The following is a 22096-nucleotide window of genomic DNA, read 5'->3' as shown; positions in this document are numbered from 1 at the left end:
TTAAAACAATATGGAATAGTTTCACAACTCACGCCACCTTGAACACCATGGCGTAATGGTGTGTCTGAATGTCGTGACCGTACTTTATTAGATATGGTGCGATCTATGATGTCTCTTACCAATTTACCACTATCATTTTGGGGTTATGCATTAGAGACAGCTGCATTCACTTTAAAAAGGGCACTGTTTAAATCCATTGAGACGACATCGTATGAACTGTGTTTTGGCAAGAAACCTAAGCTGTCGTTTCTTAAAGTTTGGGGTTGCAATGCTTATGTGAAAAAGCCTCAACCTGATAAGCTCGAACCAAAATCGGAGAAGTGCATCTTCATTGGATATCCAAAATAAACTGTTGGGTACACCTTCTATCACAGATCCGAAGGCAAGATCTTTGTTGCTAAGAATGGATCCTTTCTAGAGAAGGAGTTTCTCTTGAAAGAAGTGAGTGGAAGGAAAGTATAACTTGATAGGTAATTGTACCTTCCCTCGATTTGGAAAGTAGCACATCAGTGAAATCTGTTCCCGTGATGCCTACACCAACTAGAGAGGAAGCTAATGATGATGATCATGAAACTTTAGATCGAGTTACTACCAAACCTCGTAGGTCAACCAGAGCACGTTCCGCAATAGAGGCTATTGTTAAAAGATCCTCGATTCCTAACAAAATCGATGTAGTAGTGGCTTGATGGAATCCCAGAGTCTTTAGTTGATCCAGTATATGGGATGTATATCCCGGCTCTCAAACCCAACCTGTGGTGGATCCCGGGGGACAAAGCAAAGTCAAAGCGCTTGATCCTTTGCCCCATACTTTGAGATCTTCCTCCCCACCGATCAAGCAGCAATGCAGCTCCAGAGTGGTACTGTAATCCTATCCTGGAAGTCCTGTTACTAGACCATGACAAACCTACGAACTATGAGGAAGCGATGATGGGCCCAGATTCCGATAAATGGCTTGAGGCCATGAAATCTGAGATAGGATCCATATATAAGAACAAAGTGTGGACTTTGGTGGACTTGCCCAATGATCGTCAAACCATTGAGAATTAATGGATCTTCAAGAGGAAGATGGACGCTGATGGTAGTGCTACTATCTACAAAGCTCGAATTGTCGCAAAAGGTTTTTGACAAGTTCAAGGTGTTAACTACGATGAGATTTTCTCACTCGTATCGATGCTTAAAGTCTGCCTGAATCATGTTAGCAATTGCCACATTTTATGGAATCTGGCAAATGGATGTCAAAACTGCATTCCTTAATGGATTTATTAAAGAAGAGTTGTATATGATGCAACCAGAAGGTTTTCTCAATCCTAAAGGTGCTAACAAAGTGTGCAAGCTCTAGCAATCCATCTATGGACTGGTGCAAGCATCTCGGAGTTGGAATATACGCTTTGATGAGTTGATCAAAGCATATAGTTTTATACAAACTTGCGGTGAAGCCTATATTTACAAAAAGAGTCAGTGGGAGCACTACAGCCTTTCTGATAAGTATATGTGAATGACATATTATTGATCAGAAATGATGCAGAATTTTCTGGAAAGCATAAAGGAGTGTTTGAAAGAAGTTTTTCAAAGAAATACCTCGGTGAAGCTACTTACATATTGGGCATCAAGATCTATAAAGATATACCAAGATGCTTGATAAGACTTTCGATGAGTACATACCTTGATAAGATTTTGAAGGAGTTCAAAATGGATCAGTCAAAGAAGGATTTCTTGCCTGAGTTGTAAGGTATGAAGTTGAGTTATACTCAAAATCTGACCAGGGCAGAAGATAGAGAGAGAATTAAAGTCATTATCTATGCCTCAGCCATAGGTTCTATAAAGTATGACATGCTGTATACCAGACCTATTGTGTACCTTGCCATGAGTTTGGCAAAGGGTGTAGTAGTGATCCAGGAGTAGATCACTGGACAGTGGTCAAAATTATCCTTAGAGGACTAAGGAAATATTTCTCGGTTATGGAGGTGATAAAGAGTTCATCATAAAGAGTTACGTCGATGCAAGCTTTAACACCGATCTGGATGACTCTGAGTCTCAATCTGGATACATATTGAAAGTGGGAGCAATTATCTAGAGTAGCTCCACGTAGAGCATTGTAGACATAGAAATTTGCAAAATACATATGGATCTGAATGTGACAGGCCTGTTAACTAAACTTCTCTCACAAGAAAAACATGATCACTCCTTAGTACCCTTTGGGTGTTGGTCACATGGCGATGTGAACTATAGGCGTTAATCACATGGTGATGTGAACTATTGGTGTTAAATCACATGGTGATGTGAACTAGATTATTAATTCTAGTGCAAGTGGGAGACTAAAGGAAATATGCCCTAGAGGCAATAATAAAATTGTTATTTTATATTTCCTTATATCATGATAAATGTTTATTATTCATGCTAGAATTGTATTAATCGGAAACTTGATACATATGTGGATACATAGACAAAACACTGTGTCCCTAGTAAGCCTCTAGTAGACTAGCTCGTTAATCAAAGATGGTTAAGTTTCCTAACCATGGATATGTGTTGTCATATGATGAACGGGATCACATCATTAGGAGAATGATGTGATGGACAAGACCCATATGTTAGCTTAGCATAATGATCGTTCAGTTTTATTGCTATACCTTTCTTCATGTCATATACATATTACTTTGACTATGAGATTATGCAACTCTCGAATACTAGAGGAATGCCTTGTGTGCTATCAAGCGTCACAATGTAACTGGGTGATTATAAAGATGCTCTACAGGTATCTCCGAAGGTGTTTGTTGGGTTGGCATAGATCGACATTAGGATTTGTCACTCCGAGTATCGGAGAGATATCTCTGGGCCCTCTCGGTAATGCACATCATAAGAAGCCTTGCAAGCAAAGTGACTAATGAGTTAGTTGCAGGATGATGTATTACGGAACGAGTAAAGAGACTTGCCGGTAACGAGATTGAACTAGGTACGAAGATACCAACAATCAAATCTCGGGCAAGTAACATATCGATGACAAAGGGAATAACATATGTTGTCATAACGGTTTGACATAAAGATCTTCATAGAACATGTGGGAGCCAATATGAGCATACAGGTTCCGCTATTGTTTATTGACTGGAGAGGTGTCTCGGTCATGTCTACATAGTTCTCGAACCCGTAGGGTCCGCACGCTTAACGTTCGATGACGATTTTGTATTATATGAGTTATGTGATTTGGTGACCCAATGTTGTTCGGAGTCCCGGATGAGATCACGGACATGACGATGAGTCATGAAATGGTCGAGAGGCACGGCTAGAAACAATTATGTGTCCTCTAGTCCCCCCCCCCATATATAAAGGAGGGAGGGAGAGAGGCCGGCCCTAGGCGCGCCCCAAGTGGGAGGAGTCCCACTTGGGCTCCTAGTAGGATTCAGCCCCCCTTCCTTTTATCGGAGGGGGAAAGGGGGAAGGAGTGGGAGAAGGAGAAGGAAAGGGGGGCGCAGCCTCCTCCCCTAGTCCAATTCAGACTCCTCACTTGGGGGGGGGGGGCACGGCACACCTATGTCGGCTGGTTTGCCTCCCTCCTATGGCCCATATGGCCCATATCTTTCCCCGGGGGGTTCCACTAACCGCTCCGGTACTCCGATATGTACCCGACACATTCCGGAACCCTTCGGGTGTGTGAATACTACCTTACAATATATCAATCTTTACCTCTCAACCATTTTGAGACTCCTCGTCATGTCTGTGATCTCATCCGGGACTCCGAGCAACCTTCGGTCACCAAAACACATAACTCATATAATACATATCTCATCGAACGTTAAGCATGCGGACCCTACAAGTTCGAGTACTATGTAGACATGACCGAGACACCTCTCCCGTAAATAACCAATTATGGAACCTGAATGCTCATATTGGTTCACACATTTTCTACAAAGATCTTTATTGGTCGAACCGCAATGTCAACATACGTTATTCCCTTCGTCATCGGTGTGTTACTTGCCCGAGATTTGATCATCGGTATCTTCATACCTAGTTCAATCTCGTTACCTGTAAGTCCCTTTACTCATTCTGTAATGCATCATCCTGTAACTAACTCATTAGTCACATTGCTTGCAAGGCTTCATATGATGTGCATTACTGAGAGGGCCTAGAGATACCTCTCCGATACTCGGAGTGACTAATCCTAATCTCGATCTATGCCAACCCAACAAACACCTTCGGAGATACCTGTAGATCATCTTTATAATCACCCAGTTACGTTGTGACATTTCACAGCACTCAAGGCATTCCTCCGGTGTCCGGGAGTTGCATAATCTCATAGTCGGAGGAATATATAGTTGACATGAAGAAAGCAGTAGCAATAAAACTGAATGATCATTATGCTAAGCTAACAGAAGGGTCTTGTCCATCACATCATTCTACTAGTGATGTGATCCCGTTCATCAAATGACAACACATGTCCATGGCTAGGAAACTTAATCATCTTTGATCAATGAGCTAGTCAAGTAGATGCATACTAGGGACATGGTGTTTTGTGTATGTATTCACACATGTATCAAGTTTCCAGTTAATACAATTCTAGCATGAATAATAAACATTTATCATGAATAAGGAAATATAAAATAACAACTTTATTATTGCCTCTAGGGCATATTTCCTTCAGTCTCCCTCTTGCACTAGAGTCAATAATCTATATTACATTGTAATGAATCTAACACCCATGGAGTCTTGGTATTGATCATGTTTTGCTCGTGGAAGAGGCTTAGTCAATGGGTCTGCCACATTCAGACCTGTATGTATTTTGCAAATCTCTATGTCTCCCTCCTTGACCAAATCTCAGATGGAGTTGGAGCGTCTCTTGATGTGTATGGTCCTTTTGTGAAATCTGGATTCCTTCGCCAAGGCTATTGCTCCAGTATTGTCACAAAATATTTTCATTGGACCCGATGTACTAGGTATTACACCTAGATCGGATATGAACTCCTTCATCCAGACTCCTTCATTTGCTGCTTCCGAAGCAGCTATGTACTCCGCTTCACACGTAGATCCCACCACGACGCTCTGCTTGGAACTGCACCAACTGACAGCTCCACCATTCAATAAAAATACGTATCCGGATTGTGACTTAGAGTCATCCGGATCAGTGTCAAATCTAACATCGACATAACCACTTACGACAAGCTCTTTGTCACCTCCATAAACGAGAAACATATCCCTAGTCCTTTTCAGGTACTCCAGGATGTTCTTGACTGTTGCCCAGTGATCCACTCCTAGATTACTTTGGTACCTCCCTGCTAAAATTATAGCAAGGCACACATCAAGTTTGGTACACAGCATAGCATACATGATAGAACCTATGGCTGAGGCATAGGGAATCTCTTTCATTTTCTCTCTATCTTCTGCAATGGTCGGACATTGAGTCTGACTCAACTTCGCACCTAGTAACACAGGCAAGAACCCTTTGTTTGACTGATCCATTTTGAACTTTTTCATAAACTTCATCAAGGTAGGTGCTTTATGAAAGTCCTATCAAGCGTCTTGATCTATCTCTATAGATCTTGATGCCCAATATATAAGCAGCTTCACCTAGGTCTTTCATAGAAAAACTTTTATTCAAGTATCCTTTTATGCTATCCAGAAATTCTACATCATTGCCAATCAACAATATGTCTTCCACATATAATATTAGAAATGCTATAGAGCTCCCACTCACTTTCTTGTAAATACAGGCTTCTCCAAAAGTCTGTATAAAACCATATGCTTTGATCACCTCATCAAAGCAGATATTCCAACTCCGAGATGCTTGCACCAGTCCATAAATGGATCGCTGGAGCTTGCACACTTTGTTAGAACATTTAGGATCGACAAAACCTTCTGGTAGCATCATATACAACCCTTCTTTAAGAAATCCATTAAGGAATGCAATTTTGACATCCATTTGCCAGATTTCATAATCATAAAATGCGGCAATTGCTAACATGATTCGGACAGACTTAAGCATCGCTACGAGTGAGAAAGTCTCATCGTAGTCAACTCCTTGAACTTGTCGAAAACCTTTTGCGACAAGTCGAGCTCTATAGACAGTAACATTACCATCAGCGTCAGTCTTCTTCTTGAAGATCCATTTAGTCTCTATGGGTTGCCGGTCATCGGGCAAATCCACCAAAGTCCACAATTTGTTCTCATACACGAATCCTATCTCAGATTTCATGGCCTCAAGCCAGTTATCTGAATCTAGGCTCATCATAGCTTCTTCATAGTTCGTAGGTTCTTCATGGTCAAGTAACATTACTTCCAGAACAGGATTACCATACCACTCAGGTGCGGACCGTGCTCTGCTTGACCTACGAGGTTCTATAGCAACTTGATCTGAAGTTTCATGATCATTATCATTAGCTTATTCTCCAGTTGGTGTAGGCATCACGGGAACGGATTTCTCGGATGCGCTACTTTCCAAATTGAGAGAAGGTACAATTACCTCATCAAGTTCTACTTTCCTCCCACTCACTTCTTTCGAGAGAAACTCCTTCTCTAGAAAGGTTCCATTCTTGGCAACAAAGATCTTGCCTTCAGATCTGTGGTAGAAGGTGTACCAATTGTTTCCTTAGGGTATCCTATGAAGACGCACTTCTCCGATTTGGGTTCGAGCTTATCAGGCTCAAGCCTTTTGACATAAGCATCGCATCCCCAAACTTTAAGAAATGACAGCTTAGGTTTGTTGCCAAACCACAGTTCATACGGTGTCGTCTCAACGGATTTTGACAGTGACATGTTTAACGTGAATGCAGTTGTCTCTAATGCATAACCCCAAAACAATAGTGGTCAATCGGTAAGAGACATCATAGATCGCACCATATCTAATAAAGTGCAGTTATGATGTTCAGACACACCATTACGATGTGGTGTTCCCGGTGGCGTGAGTTGTGAAACTATTCCACATTGTTTTAAATGAAGGCCAAACTCGTAACTCAAATATTCACCTCCACGATCAGATCATAGAAAATTTATTTTCTTGTTATGATGATTCTCCACTTCACTCTGAAATTCTTTGAACTTTTCAAATGTTTCAGACTTGTGTTTCATTAAGTAGATATACCCATATCTTCTTAAATCATCTGTGAAGGTCAGAAATAACGATACCCGCCACGAGCCTCAACACTCACCGGACCACATACATCGGTATGTATTATTTCCAATAAGTCATTAGTTCGTTCCATTGTTCCAGAGAACGAAGTTTTAGTCATCTTGCCCATAAGGCACGGTTCGCAATTATCAAATGATTCATAATCAAGTGATTCCAAAAGTCCATCTGCATGGAGTTTCTTCATGCGCTTTACACCGATATGACCCAAACGGCAGTGCCACAAATAAGTTGCACTATCACTATCAACTTTGCATCTTTTGTCAATATTATGAATATGTTATCACCACGATCGAGATTCAACAGAAATAGACCACTCTTCAAGGGTGTATGACCATAAAAGATATTATTCATATAAATAGAACAAGCACTATTCTTTGACTTAAATGAATAACCGTCTCGCAGTAAACAAGTTCAGATATAATGTTCATGCTCAACGCTGGCACCAAATAACAATTATTCAGGTCTAAAACTAATCCCGAAGGTATGTAGAGTTAGCGTGCCGACGGAGATCACATCGACCTTGGAACCATTCCCGATGTGCATTGTCACCTCATCCATAGCCAATCTTTGTTTAATCCATAGTTCCTGTTTCGAGTTACAAATATGAGTAACCGAACCGGTATCAAATACCCGGGCACTACTACGAGAATTTGTAAGGTACACATCAATAACATGTATATCAAATATACCTTCGTTCACTTATCCGCCAAATACTTGGGGCAGTTCCGCTTCCAGTGACCAGTCCCTTTGCAGTAGAAGCACTCAGTTTCAAGCCTGGGTCCGGTTTTGGGTTTCTTCTCGGGAGTGACAACTTGCTTGCCATTATTTCTGAAGTTCCCCTTCTTACCCTTGCCCTTCTTCTTGAAACTAGTGGTCTTGTTAACCATCAACACTTGATGCTCCTTGATTCTACGTCCGTAGCCTTTGGCATTGCGAAGAGCTCAGGAATAGTCTTTTCCATCCCTTGCATATTGTAGTTCATCACGAAGCCTTTGTAGCTTGGTGGCAGTGATTGAAGAACTTTGGCAATGACACAATCATCTGGAAGATTAACTCCTAGCTGAGTCAAGCGATTATGGTACCCAGACATTCTGAGTATGTGCTCACTAACAGAACTCGTTCTCCTCCATTTTGCAGCTATAGAACTTGTTGGAGACTTCATATCTCTCAACTCGGGCATTTGATTGAAATATTAACTTCAACTTCTGAAACATCTCATATGGTCCATGACGTTCAAAATGTCTTTGAAGTCTCGATTCTAAGCCGTAAAGCATGACACATTGAACTAACGAGTAGTCATCAACACGCGACTGCCAGGCATTCACAATGTCTGCAGTTGTTGGGGCGGGTGGTACACCTAGTGGTGCATCAAGGACATAATTCTTTTGTGCAACAATGAGGATAATCCTCAAGTTATGCACCCAGTCTGTGTAGTTGCTACCATCATCTTTCAACTTACCTTTCTCTAGGAATGCATTAAAATTCAAGGGAACATAGCACGGGCCATTGATCTACAACATAGATATGCAAAAGCTATCAGGACTAAGTTCATGATAAATTAAGTTCAATTAATCATATTACTTAAGAACTTCCACTTAGATAGACATCCCTCAAGTCATCTAAATGATACGTGATCCAAATCAACTAAACCATGTCCGATCATCACGTGAGATGGAGTAGTCATCAATGGTGAACATCTCTATGTTGATCATATCCACTATATGATTCACGTTCGACCTTTCGGTCTCCAGTGTTCTGTGGCCATGTTTGTACATGCTAGGCTCGTCAAGTTTAACCCGGGTATTCCGCATGTGCAAAATTGACTTGCACCCGCTGTATTTAAACGTAGAGCTTATCACACTCGATCATCACGTGGTGTCTCACCACAAAAAACTTTCGCAACGGTGCATACTCGGGGAGAACACTTATACCTTGAAATTTAGTTAAGGGTCATCTTATAATGCTACCGCCGTACTAAGCAAAATAAGATGCAAAAAGATAAACATCACATGCAATCAAAATATGTGACATGATATGGCCATCATCATCTTGTGCTTTTGATCTTCATCACCAAAGCAACATCATGATCTCCATCGTCACCGGCTTGACACCTTGATCTCCATCGTAGCGTCATCGTCTTGCCAACTATTGCTTCTACGACTATCATTACTGCGTATTGGTAAAGTAAAGCAATTATATGGCGGTTGTATTTCATACAATAAAGCGACAGCCATAAGGCTTCTGCCAGCTGCCGATAACTTTTACAAAACATGATCATCTCATACAATAACGTATATCACAACATGCCCTGCAAAAACAAGTTAGACGTCCTCTACTTTGTTGTTGCAAGTTTTACGTGGCTGCTACGGGCTTCTAGTAAGAACCGTTCTTACCTACGACACAAAAACCACAACGGTGATTTATCAAGTTTGTTGTTTTAACCTTCACAAGGACCGGCCGCGGTCAAATTTGATTCAACTAGAGTTGGAGAAACACACACCCGCCAGCCACCTTTATGCAAAACTAGTTGCATGTCTGTCGGTGGAACCGGTCTCATGAACGTGGTCATATAAGGTTGGTCCGGGCCGCTTCATCCAACAATACCGAGGAAACACACCAGCCACAAAGAGGCTGGTGCCCCCCCCCCCCCTTCAATATGGGCTGGCCAAATTGGAGAAGGAAAGGGGAAGCATGAAAGGAAAAATGAATAGGATTCCCCCTTCCCCCTCTTCTCTTCCTACTCCGAATAGGTATAGGAAAGGGGGGAGGGAATTGGGAGGTGCCCAAGTAGGATTCCTCCTACTTGGGGCGCCCCCTTGGCTGCCTTTCCTCCCCTCCAACCTGTATATATGATGGGGGACCACTGCTAGAACACACACCAACAATTGTTAGCCATGTGCGGCGTCCCCCTCCACAGTTTACGCCTCCGGTCATATCTTCGTAGTGCTTAGGCGAAGCCCTGCATGGATCATTTCATCATTACCGTCACCATGTCGTCGTGCTGACGGAACCCTCCCTCGACACTTTGCTGGATCAAGAGTTCGAGGGACGTCATCAAGCTGAATGTGTGCAGAACTCGGAGGTGTCGTACGTTCGGTACTTGATCCGTTTGATCTAGAAGAAGTTCGACTACATCAACCGCGTTATCAAACGCTTCCGCTTTCGGTCTACGAGGGTATGTGGACACACTATCCCATTCTCGTTGCTATGCATCTCCTAGATAGATCTTGCTTGGACGTAGGAATTTTTTTTAAATTGCACGCTACGGTTCCCAGCAACGCGCTCTTGCAGTATTTTCACCTCGTCATTGTTTTTGCTTTGGATCGCAATTAGCTTATAGGTACATTCTGATAAACCTCTATACGAGTTAATTATCATTTTCTAAAGCTCTCTCTTGAATCGATGCTTTTACATCGAAAAGGCTACAACTCAGCCATGTGCACTTATAGGACATCAGTTGCACTCCTGCGTGATAGGCTATCGCCCGGTCTTCAATGGCATGGTCTTGCGCAAGTGGCACATGTTGGCGTGGAATCTGTGGGCCCCTCTCAAATTCAAGCTGTTCACATGGCCCTCCAGAACCTGTGCTGGACATTGGATAGAATTGTGCACCGGGTCTGCCTCACCAAACATCATGTCCTATGTGTGTAAAGGTAGACGGGACGACCAACACCATTCACATCACACACATCTACCCCCGCGAGGTCAGGTTCAAGGTTCTTTGCAACGGAACGGATACGTTTATTTTTTAAGTGATTCATGGCATCATGGTGTATCGGTTCCTCCCAATCGTCGCCCACCTCTGATGGTGTTTAGGAACTTATAATTCTTGATTGACGACTTTTATAGTGATTGCACAGATTTAAAAAGATCACTCGTATGCGCAGACAAATTAAGGATCAAAGTCAATCCGCGTTGAACGTGTGCGCACAGGTACCATGGACCGATTCGTACCGTGTATCTTTGATCCCTCTTGTCGTCTCATGCATGCGAGAATTCATTTATCCAGAGGCAACTCCGCTTGAATTTCCCGTAGTTTGGCCGCGAATAGAACACACCCCAAAGTCCAGTGACCAAGGTTAAACAACTAACCTGTCACAAATCAGCCAGTCGAGTGAATTACAGAAAACCATCACATTTGGGGTTAGCTTTGCGGAAAACTACCTAATCCCTAATTATTTGCAAAACGCATCGCGGACTCGGTAAACTTGTTGCAAATAGCACTGATGAGGTGATCTGGACCGTTTGATCACTTTCTGACAAGTGCAGATTGTAAGAGCAAAAAATTTACACCCACACCCCTTGATCTAAAACAGAAAAGCAATCAGCCCCCACCCCTCAGGCAGAGGCGCGCTCGGCGTCGGGTTCATGGCCTCCGCCGCGCTGCTTGGCCGGCGACGCTGGAGCGACGCGCTGGGCGGAGGGCCGGCGACCTCGTCGCAGCCGACAAGCACGCCGGCGACCTCGCCGCAGCCGACAAGCACGCCGGCGACCACCGCTGCCCCGCCATCCTCCTCCCATTTTTCTTTCCTTCTCCTCTGGGATGACCCGCACGTCGCCCCTACCTAGCCCAGCCGCTGGCAACCACGGCCATGTCGACGGCATCGGAATCCGTGGCGACCTGTATCCCCTGCTGCTCTCCAAGCACGGCCGAGGCCATGGCCGACCAACCGCCCGGCTCCAACCACGCGGCGGCGCACGGGCCCGACCTGACCGGTATTGTCGAGGAGCTCTTCGCAGGGACCTCCTCCACTGCGCGGCCGTCTGCGCCGAGGAGGTCGGCCTCGCCGGGGAACGCCTCCCCCTCTCCTCTCTCTGCGCGCGTCATGGGTCCGTGCGCGCGACGGCGAGATCCACAGCCATGGCAACCCGCGTCGTCAATCCCGGCCAACGCGGCCTTACCCTCTTGCCTTTCCGGCCGTCGCCGATGGTAGACGAGGCAGCGGTGGAGAAGAAAAGAAAAGGTAGGAGGAAGGAGATGGTAGACAGGGCAGCGGTGGTCGCCGGCGACGAGGTCGTCGGAGTGGCGCAGGGGGTGGGTAGCTCGGGGGTTCTGACTCTCCCGATCCAGACGGGGTCGAAGCAGGGGGCTCTGATTGCTTTTTCTTTTTAGATCCAGGGGTCTGTATGTCAAAACTTTGCCAAGTCAGCTTCTTACAATCTGACCCCACTTGTCAGAAAGTGATCAAAGGGGCCAGATCACCTCATCAGTGCTATTTGCAACAAGTTTACTAAATCTGCGGTGCGTTTTGCAAATAATTAGGAACTAGGTAGTTTTTCGCAAAGCTAATCCCAAATGTGGTGGTTTTCTGCAATTCACTCCAGTCAGTCGCTACTCCCAGTTTGACCACCAGCGTCATCCTTGATGCATACTCCTATATATAAGAGGGTGCAATTAGTGCATCTCAGCACAAGAAAAGTGTGATGGAGAGAGCAAGCGGAGCCATCGTCCTCTTCCTGTTACTCGCTGTCGATTTCGGCATTGCCCAGAACACCACCGGCAAAGCAGATGGATTCCATGTCGGGGTGATCCTCGACCTGGGATCGCCGGTAGGAAAGGTGGCGCGAGCCAGCGTTTTGCTGGCCGTTCAAGACTTCTACGCGGCCCACCGGAACTACAGCACCAAGCTTGTTCTCCACATTAGGGACTCCATGGGCAGTGACATCAAGGCCGCATCAGCAGGTATGTATGTGTGCATGCACTAGGCAGTATGTCACGTTGTCAGGATTCAGAAATATCAAAGGATTTTATTTGCTACTACTCCGTACTTCGTAGATATAAAAATTGGCCTAAGAAAGAGATCGTATCTATAGAGATACTAAGCTCCCTTAAATTGAAGCGTTCTGGTGCTTCGAGGGTTGTGGGGTCACTAAGGCCCCACGCATAAGTGTGTGTTATTTAGTTTTATTTCTTCTTCTCTTTTTTAGTTTTTCTTCACGTTTTAATTCATGAGCACTTATTAAAATTTATCTACTTGAAAAAACATAAAAATATTTTTAAAATATTCAAATTCATTAATATTGATTAAATTTGTGTGGATATTTTTAGAGTCATGGTCATTTAAAGTTTGTGAACATTTTTTAAATTTGAAAACTTTTTATTTTGCGAGCATTTTTTAAGTCATGAATATATTTTAAATTCATGAATGTTTCTAAAATTCATGGTTTTTTAAAGTATAATATTTTTAAAGTTCTTTAAACATCATTTAATTTAACTAACCTTTTTAAATAAAAAAAGATAGGCGATTTTTTCTGAGCTAGCAGTGGGGTGAGGGAAAAAAATTAAACGAGCGAAAGGTGCAGGAAGCCAAGCGGAGCGAGCAAGAACTTCGTGTACTGGCCCATGTGAGCGTGACTGTAGCAATTCCATGGGTTTAACATGAAATAAGATCTCCCAAGATGCTCAAACAATCACCAACGGGCTGACACCAAGGCCAAAATGTGTAAAGATTTCACAAATATGCTCAAATAACTTCTCCCTTCTTTTGGAAAAATACTCCAACACCAACCCAACACGATATACGAACAAAACAACACCACCAATAGAAAACTAAAACACAAAGCCAACACAGAAAAAATCAAAACAAAACAAGTGATCACAATAATCTATAAATATAAAAAGGTTAATTTCACGAGTGAAGAACGGCGCGGCGAAGCGCGCGTTAGTCTCTAGTACATGTACATTTGCCTAAGAATCTAATTGATCAGGACTAGCCTATCCCCTAAAGATAAATTGCTTGACTATCCAACTACTAGTCATTTCTAGACGCTCATTCTAGTGTACTGATCAGCTGCTTCATGCGGCTCGTTGAAGTAGAATATCTTACTTTTATGAAAATAGTATCTAAACCAGATAATTGCTCAAATGTACCAAGCTAGTTTTAGGGTTATCTTTCATTGCCTTTAGGATGTCAAGACCCATAAATACGATGGCATCATCCGTGTATTATAGAAAGATAATCCGCCATCCACCACATGAAGCACCATCCCATTAATAAGATCCGCTGACTTGGCTCTCTGGGTCAACTACATTAAAAAAGAGAGGGAAAGAGGACTCCCCTGACATAGGTCCTTTTTATTAGGAATATGGCTCTAAATTATTGCTAACATCGGTGCCAACACTTCCATCGGATATAAACCTTTTCACTAACTTGCAGCAAGATGGTGAAGATCCTTTCATCTAGAGGGTCTGGAGAAGAAAAGGTCACTTAAATTTATGGTACTCCTTGTCAAATCAATTTTAAAAATCACTCCTCTCGTATATGATGGAGTTCGCGAGCAGTCTCAGGAAGAAATAGAATTTCTTCAAGAATGTTTCTACCCTTAATGAATATCATTTGAGTTGGACGAACCACGTGATCAACAGCCTGATTAATATTCTATGTGTTGCCATTTTAGTGAATACTTTGAACCTCATGTTTAGCACGCAAATGTGTCTGAAGTGTTGAGTACCTACTTGGTTTGACGCCAAAAGTTGACATACTAGATTTTGGCATCTGCCAAATTTTGGCTAGAGATTGGTTGGTACCACTTTTCATTGTCAATCTCATAAAGGTTGCCAAATGTTGGCAGCTTTTAATTTTGCCAAATGTTAGTAGCAAACTACTAAGCCTCTGAATTCACATGGCCTCTTTAAATTTTGAAAGCGATTTAATCACCTCAAAGTTGAGATTACACAGTGGTAGGTCATTGCTATGAAATGCATGGAACGGATCCATCAGTCAACTTTGATTGCCTCCCAAAATACCTAAACTCGGCCGGCAATTCATCCGGTCCAAGGGCTTTATTATGTCCTATCCAAGAGACAGCATCCCAAACCCCACTTTTCATGCAAGGAGCACTGAGGAACTTATTTTCTGCCACGAAAAGTTGAGGGATATCTTCCCCAAAAGCTTTAGACATCATAATATTGTTGCGCTTAGACGAACCAAACAAACCCTTATAATAGTTGGTGATGTTATGTTTGAATCCAGCATCATTTACTACCGAGCCATCATCTCTTTTTAATTGGAAAATATGATGTTTCCGATGCTTCCCGTTTAGTTGGGAACAGTTGAGAGATCTTAGACTAGATGCAATATGTATGAAAACCACAATACAGAAAAGGTGTTTTTTAATTAAGAAGGTGGTTTATTTCTAGTTGAAACCCCATTCTTGAGTGACATATTAATTTCTCCTAACTGACTCAATCAAGCAATCCCCTATTATAGTATGGCCTCAAAATTGAAATTAAAACATGTTCAAGCTCTCCACACTCTCAATTTATATGCAAAAAACTAGAATCTCTTGGTTGTTAATGTGTCGCTAAAAACATGTACCTGCCAGACTACAATTGTGCTCTATGCTCACACCACACTGAAGAAACATCCCTGCATCTTTTCTGGGACTGTCCATTTGCCATGGCATGTTGGGATCCAATTCTTCCAGATAAACAAAGAGGGGTTTCATCTCATGATGAAATCTCACTAGCCATGAACACCTTGCCATCAGAGATTGCTTTCGACATAATCATCATGGGCTGCTGGGGATTATGGTCGGTCAGGAATGACAAAATCTTCATATATGCACCACCTCATCTCAATACATGGAAGTTCTACCTCAAAGAGGGTTTATGGGCATCAGAACTAAGAGCTAAACCAAAGAAGATAGACAAGATCAGGACCTGGGTTACTCACATGTTAGGACCAGAATAATTATGTTTATTTATGTTTCCTAGAGCGGGCATTGGTTAATCTATACTTGTGACTTTGTATTTATACTTTTATTATATATGAAAATACCGTAGAACAATTGTTCTACTGTTTCGGCTAAAAAAAGCTCCACAAGTTAATGATATAATTCCATAGGAAATAGAAAATTAGTACCTCGATGGAAAACGTATGGCATACTTGTCATGTACAAAGACATGCACCAACCAACAATTAATGCAATAATACATGGATTATGTTATATAATCTAGATGCAATTGGAATTTAGATCTCTATTTAAATGCATTTTCTTCTGATTGTAATTTTGTACTATCAATAGAATATCATAATATGAAATTTAAGTTCGAGGTTTGAAATCGAAAAGTCAAAATACACAGCAACCAACATCCATAACAATCTAGAACCAGTTGTGAGATGAGAGGTAACAACATACATGAGTTCTTTCTACCTATGTAACGAAATGCAAGGTGCATTTTCATAGAAAAAGTGCAACGAAATGAGTACATTTTACTCATGCCATTTTGTATAAGTTTGCTAATAGTTAGAATACCTCAGAAACTTGGATCTGGCATTTCTGAGTGGGCGGGTTCATACTTTTGACTTGTATCTTGCATTTTGAATACAATATGCTTGTAATCCCTCTGTTCAAAAATGCATTGCATATTGGTTTTGTCTTAAGCTAAAATTTGTTAAGTTTGACTAAAATTATATTCAAAATATATAAACATTTGCAATACAAAATAAATACAATATGGCAATATATTTCACTATAGATCTAATAATATTGATTTGGTATTGTGAATGCCGATATAATTTCCCTATAAACTTAGTCAAACTTTATAAAGTTTAGAGAATAGGCTTCACCCTGCTTTATAGATATAGCTAACTCACCGCCTGAGTTGCCCTACAGAGCACAAGGGGGACACTGAAGAATGACATCTCAAACTATATGAAGTTTGACTAACGAATATGGAATGTATTTTGGGGCGGAAGGAGTAAATATCTCTCCATGGTGTTACACTATTTGTTCAGAAAATAGGCTTTCGCCCCACTTTATAGATAAAACACTAACCAGGTCCATACAGGTCATCCAAGTATGAGGAAAACAAATACTACCTATGATCCATAATAGGTGTCGCAGTTTTAAACTAACCCCGGTTCAACACTGCGACACTAATTTTGGATCCGAGGGAGTAAGAAGTTGTTGGGTGTTACCCTATTACCCTTATATTTTTAATATATGTGGAAAAGTAGTAGGGTCTCTTTCCCTATTGTGTTTCCTAATAAGAGTTCAGATTTTGTATTTCCTTGGACATGTTTGTGTTGTCAAATATCAGCTTCTTGTGACATTATTTGGCTATGTGTTATGTCTGGGGAGTATAGAGGCAAGCTTTTAAATTAGAGTATTGACTCATAAAACTGGAAGGTCCAAAACTAAGTTTTGGTAACCTTTTTCCAATTTTGAAATAGTTGATTATGTTGTTGAGTACTACAGATTATTCCATATATATTATTTGACCATCATTTTCTTTGTTCTGCCCTCCCCAAAGCTATTGAATTGCTAGAGAATTACAAAGTGCAAGCCATCATTGGTCCCCAGAAATCATCAGAAGTTGTGTTCATATCCAAACTTGGAAATATAACCCAAGTCCCCATAGTATCATTCACAGCAACAAGCCCCTCTCTCACTTGTGATAGTATGCCATATTTTGTACGAGCGACACCGGATGACTCGGCACAGGTGAATAGCATTGCCTCGCTCATACAAGCCTATGGATGGAGAGAAGTGGTGGCAGTATATGATGACACTGACTATGGGAGAGGCATTGTACCATACCTCACTGATGCACTTCAAAAAATTGATGTTCGTGTTCCATATCGCAGTGTCATCCCTTCATTGGCAACAAGTGAGACCATTATAAAAAAACTCAATGAGTTGATGGCAATGCAAACAAGGGTATTTATTGTTCATATGTCATCCACTATGACTTCCCTTCTTTTTATGAAGGCGAAAGAGCTAGGGATGATGAACCAAGGATTTGCGTGGATTACCACAAGTGGAGTGGCAAACATCATGGACACACTCAATCCAAGAGTCATTGAGGCAATGAATGGTGTGCTTGGAGTAAGGTATCATGTTTCTAGATCGCAAGAACTTGATAACTTATCCAAAAGGTGGAACAAAATGTACTTGCAGGATAACCCAGATGAATCACCCTCCAATAAACTAAGCATTGTTGGGCTATGGGGCTATGATGCAATATGGGCATTGGCACGAGCAGCAGAAAAGGTTGGAGTATCCAATACCACAAATAATCCACTATTGTCCATTAAAAACTCCACATGCTTGGAATCCATGACTATTTCCACTAAGGGTCGTGAACTCTTAAAGACAATTGTACAAAATAAGTTCAAAGGTTTCAGTGGTGAGTTTGACCTTACATACAAACAACAACATAAAGCTTATGTTTTCCAGATAATAAATGTTGTTGGAAGAGGTTGGAGAGAAATTGGGTTTTGGACTGTGAAAAGTGGACTTTCACGACAGTTAAAGCAAGATGGCTTCAAAAAAACAGGACAACAGCCAATGCATGATCTAAATCCTGTAATTTGGCCCGGAGAGTCAACCAAAATACCAATGGGCTGGGAAATTCCTGCCGTTGGCAAGAAGCTTAGAGTTGGTGTGCGCTCAAGCAAAATTCCGGAGTTTATAAAGACATACAAAGATCCTGTCAAAAATGCAACAATAGTGAGTGGCCTTACCATTGATATATTTGAGGAGGCGGTAAAAAGGTTACCTTTTCCACTTTCCTATGAGTACCTAGAATTCGACACAACTGATACAGGGAGCTACAATGATTTTGTCTATCATGTTTATCTTCAGGTAAGAAATACTTTACAAAAGGAAATTTCTCAATTTGTCGTGTGAAAAAATTAAAGTTGCATACATTTCATTGTGAAGAAATAACTCTAGTAGCTCAAATATTTTACCATGTATTGAATTTGTTCTGCATTTTCATTCCAGTGTTTTGTTCTACTTTCACGCCACAATTACTTCAAGTATAGAAAAAAAGGAGGCTAACCATAAATGCTCACTCTAGTTTTCTTTCCCAAAGCAAACCAAAAGTCTGTATTGCTAAGATATTCTCTTTGTTGACAACTGGGCTTATATTGTTTAGTCAATCATAAAATATAGTTATTCACTTTTTTCTCAAATATAAAAGTCTGACTAGTGTCATTACAGGAATATGATATAGCGGTTGCAGATATTACTATAAGATACAACAGATCATTATATGTCGACTTCACTGTACCATACACAGAATCCGGAGTAGGGATGATTGTTCCAGTGAAGGAAAACGTGATGAAGGATGTGTGGCTTTTCTTGAAACCATTGAGCACTGAGATGTGGATTGGCAGCATCATATTATTTATGTACACAGGAGTTGTTGTTTGGCTGCTGGAGTATCTAAATGGCAATGAACATGTGCATGGTCCCTTTTCGCTCAAACAACTGGCGACTACAATATTCTCCATTTTTGAAGAGAGTTGAGTATTGTTACAGTTTCTTAGATCTTGGTAGAATTTCGAAAAAGTATTTTAGTCGCATAGACAAAGCATGTTTTGCACTATATCAAAATAAGAGTAATCATTGAAAGATTGCTATTGAGCTGACTAAACTTCTCTAGGAATCTATCGTACCTAATTTTATTTTAAGAATTCAACAACACAAAAACTTGATCTTTCTACTTAATAATGCTCAATAAACACAATATGAAGAATTAGGGGGGATGAACTAATCCAAGTTTGTATTTTCTGAAAAGAAATTCAGCAATGCACATGTTCTTCTTAATTGCACTTCACTACAGAGAAAATTTGTAGACATTATCCGATGTTTGAATTAGTTAAAAATTGATGGCATAACTTGAATTAATCATCTAAAGAAATTTGCACATACTTTCTAGCAAGTCCTGAAATGTCGTGCATTGCATTGTTCCAGCTTTCAAATTTCTTTGTGTCTTAATAAAGAATGATTGTTATTTCTGTAGAGGAAAAGCTGGAATGCTTTCTACCTAGAATTGTTTTGCGTGTATGGATGGTTGTACTTCTGGTACTTGCAGCAAGTTATACAGCAAGCTTTGCATCAATGCTTACGGTACATAAGCTTTCACCAACAGTGAATGATGTTCAGGAACTCCAAAAGAATGGAGAATATGTAGGGTTCCACCAAGGTTCTTATATAGAGGGTCTACTAGTGGAAATTGGTTTTGATACATCTAAGCTCAGGGCCTATGCAACACTTGAAGATTTCTATAGTGCTCTTTCTAATGGAAGCATTGTTGCGGTTGTACTTGACGTCCCATACATCAAATTGTTTCTCGCAAAGTACAACAAAGGTTACACAATGGTGGGGCCTATTTACAAGAGTGCAGGTTTTGCATTTGTAAGTTTAACTAAACTCACTATTCTCTTCTAGTACCATATCATCACAAGATTGCAGTTTAAAATTCATACTTGTAAATATATAAATATATGTTGCAAAAATCAAAGATAAATAGATAGTATGATTATCTAATAGCGTCCCAATGGAATGATGAAATTTTACGACAAGAATTGTTGCAACCAACTCGGTAACAACAGATAAGAAAATAAATAGCAAAATGAACACAATACCCCTTTTAATACATCTAGCTATAATACACAACAACAAATACAAGACGCTTGGTGAAACAATCACATATAACAACATAGATCCACATGTTTACTATAGGAAACATTAACATGAGCTAATATTTGTAACTCATCACATTGAGGCTCTTTTTGGAATTGTCGTGCATTATGATAAATATTCTACGTCGATTCGTTTGTTTTTGGATACCTAGGTGTTTGACTATCTCTCTTTTTCTAAATCAAATAGCATATTTGCATTTCAAAACATATGAGATCTCATGTGGGATATCAACTATTGATAATACTTCATCTAACTCTAATTTGATTTACCAAACATATCAATAGACTTTTCACAACCTTTTTACACCAACTTTAAAAGTAAGTACATAATGCTCCACAACAATCACAAACTAAGCCTGACGGAGTTTATTGGATTTTGTGCTATTTAAGCAACTCTTGGCATGATTAGATGAGGGGTATGGTACTGCTAAATAATAGAACCATCATATTAGCTGCATATTATAGCAGAAAAAATTAGGATTTTACTGAGTCGATGTTGTTAGTGGGACATTATATGTTAGCATGCGCATCTTATAACAATTATATCTTTGCTAATTAGGCGCTTCCCAAGAATTCTCCACTATGTGCTGAGATGTCAAGGGCGATACTCAACATAACAGGGGGAGATACTATCATTCAATTTGAAAAGAAATGGATAGATCAAAATAGCCATGAAAATGATGGCACACTCGATGGTTCAGGCGCTATCACTTTTGAAAGTTTTGGGGGATTATTCCTCCTAACTGGAGTTGTGACAACATGTTCCCCTTTTGTAGCGATGTTGATGAACTGCTACAAAGAATATCAACAAGATCCAGGGAACAAAGGAGATGACCAGAATGAATTCGGACACAAGCAAGTTAAGAAAAGGAGAAATGGGAAGAACAAAGAGATGAAAACAGAAACTGAATTGAGAGAGATAAACAACAATGTTAGTGCCTCATAGTTTGAGCAGAAATGGTGACTGGGTACCACACAGTAGGTGCTCACACCCAAAATAACAATGCAACATCACTGACTCATATCGGTTCACAAACCATTCTTGGGGAGACAAAAGTGGTAGGTGGCTCAAGTTATTCCCAAACTGAGCAAAATTCACCTTTCAAGCTCAAAGATGAACAGCTAACTAACTGCGGGGGTAAAGCTGGTCCAACCGAACTTGGGTACACTGTGCATTCAAAATTAAGTAAATTTCATGTTTGCTTGTGCTTCAGCCTTTCAAGCATCGCTTGGTCAACAACTGAAAAGGCTAATTGGTCCCATTATATCATGTAATTTTCTTGGAAGAATCAAAGCTCGCTATGAAGTAGTAGGGTATATGCTCCTTTAGTAAGATCATTGAGATATAGTGCACAATATATTGTAAGGCATACAATACTATCTATCCCCGAAGATAACTTTACAACACTATGTCAGTCAATATGTCGGTAATACATGACTATAGCCCTATGTCCCTCAAAAAGGCTACAACCCTTTGAAATTATAGTAATGAACTAACCATTTTTACATTTATAGTAGGCCCTAACACTGTACTTTACACATC

General features: G+C 40.8%; 1 protein-coding gene across 1 annotated transcript; it reads left to right on the top strand.

Annotated features, from left to right (window-relative positions):
- The first annotated feature begins 12538 nt into the window (after nucleotides 1-12538).
- Nucleotides 12539-21499, top strand: LOC119307332 (glutamate receptor 2.8-like). The gene is made up of 5 exons (XM_037583413.1): nucleotides 12539-12797; nucleotides 17373-18706; nucleotides 19067-19316; nucleotides 19872-20266; nucleotides 21113-21499. The coding sequence occupies exons 1-5, from the start codon at nucleotides 12539-12541 to the stop codon at nucleotides 21497-21499; spliced, it is 2625 nt and encodes an 874-aa protein (XP_037439310.1).
- Nucleotides 21500-22096: the final 597 nt, after the last annotated feature.

This window comes from Triticum dicoccoides, chromosome 5B (assembly GCF_002162155.2).
Source record: "Triticum dicoccoides isolate Atlit2015 ecotype Zavitan chromosome 5B, WEW_v2.0, whole genome shotgun sequence".
Taxonomy (NCBI): domain Eukaryota; kingdom Viridiplantae; phylum Streptophyta; class Magnoliopsida; order Poales; family Poaceae; genus Triticum; species Triticum dicoccoides.
This window is presented reverse-complemented; position numbering and strand designations above follow the sequence as displayed.

Coding starts and splice junctions, on each gene's coding strand:
- LOC119307332 (XM_037583413.1), top strand. CDS start 12,539: ATGGAGAGAGCAAGCGGAGCCATCGTCCTCTTCCTGTTACTCGCTGTC. Junction 12,798..17,372: donor CATCAAGGCCGCATCAGCAG/GTATGTATGTGT, acceptor CCCTCCCCAAAG/CTATTGAATTGCTAGAGAAT. Junction 19,317..19,871: donor TGGCAATGAACATGTGCATG/GTCCCTTTTCGC, acceptor TTATTTCTGTAG/AGGAAAAGCTGGAATGCTTT.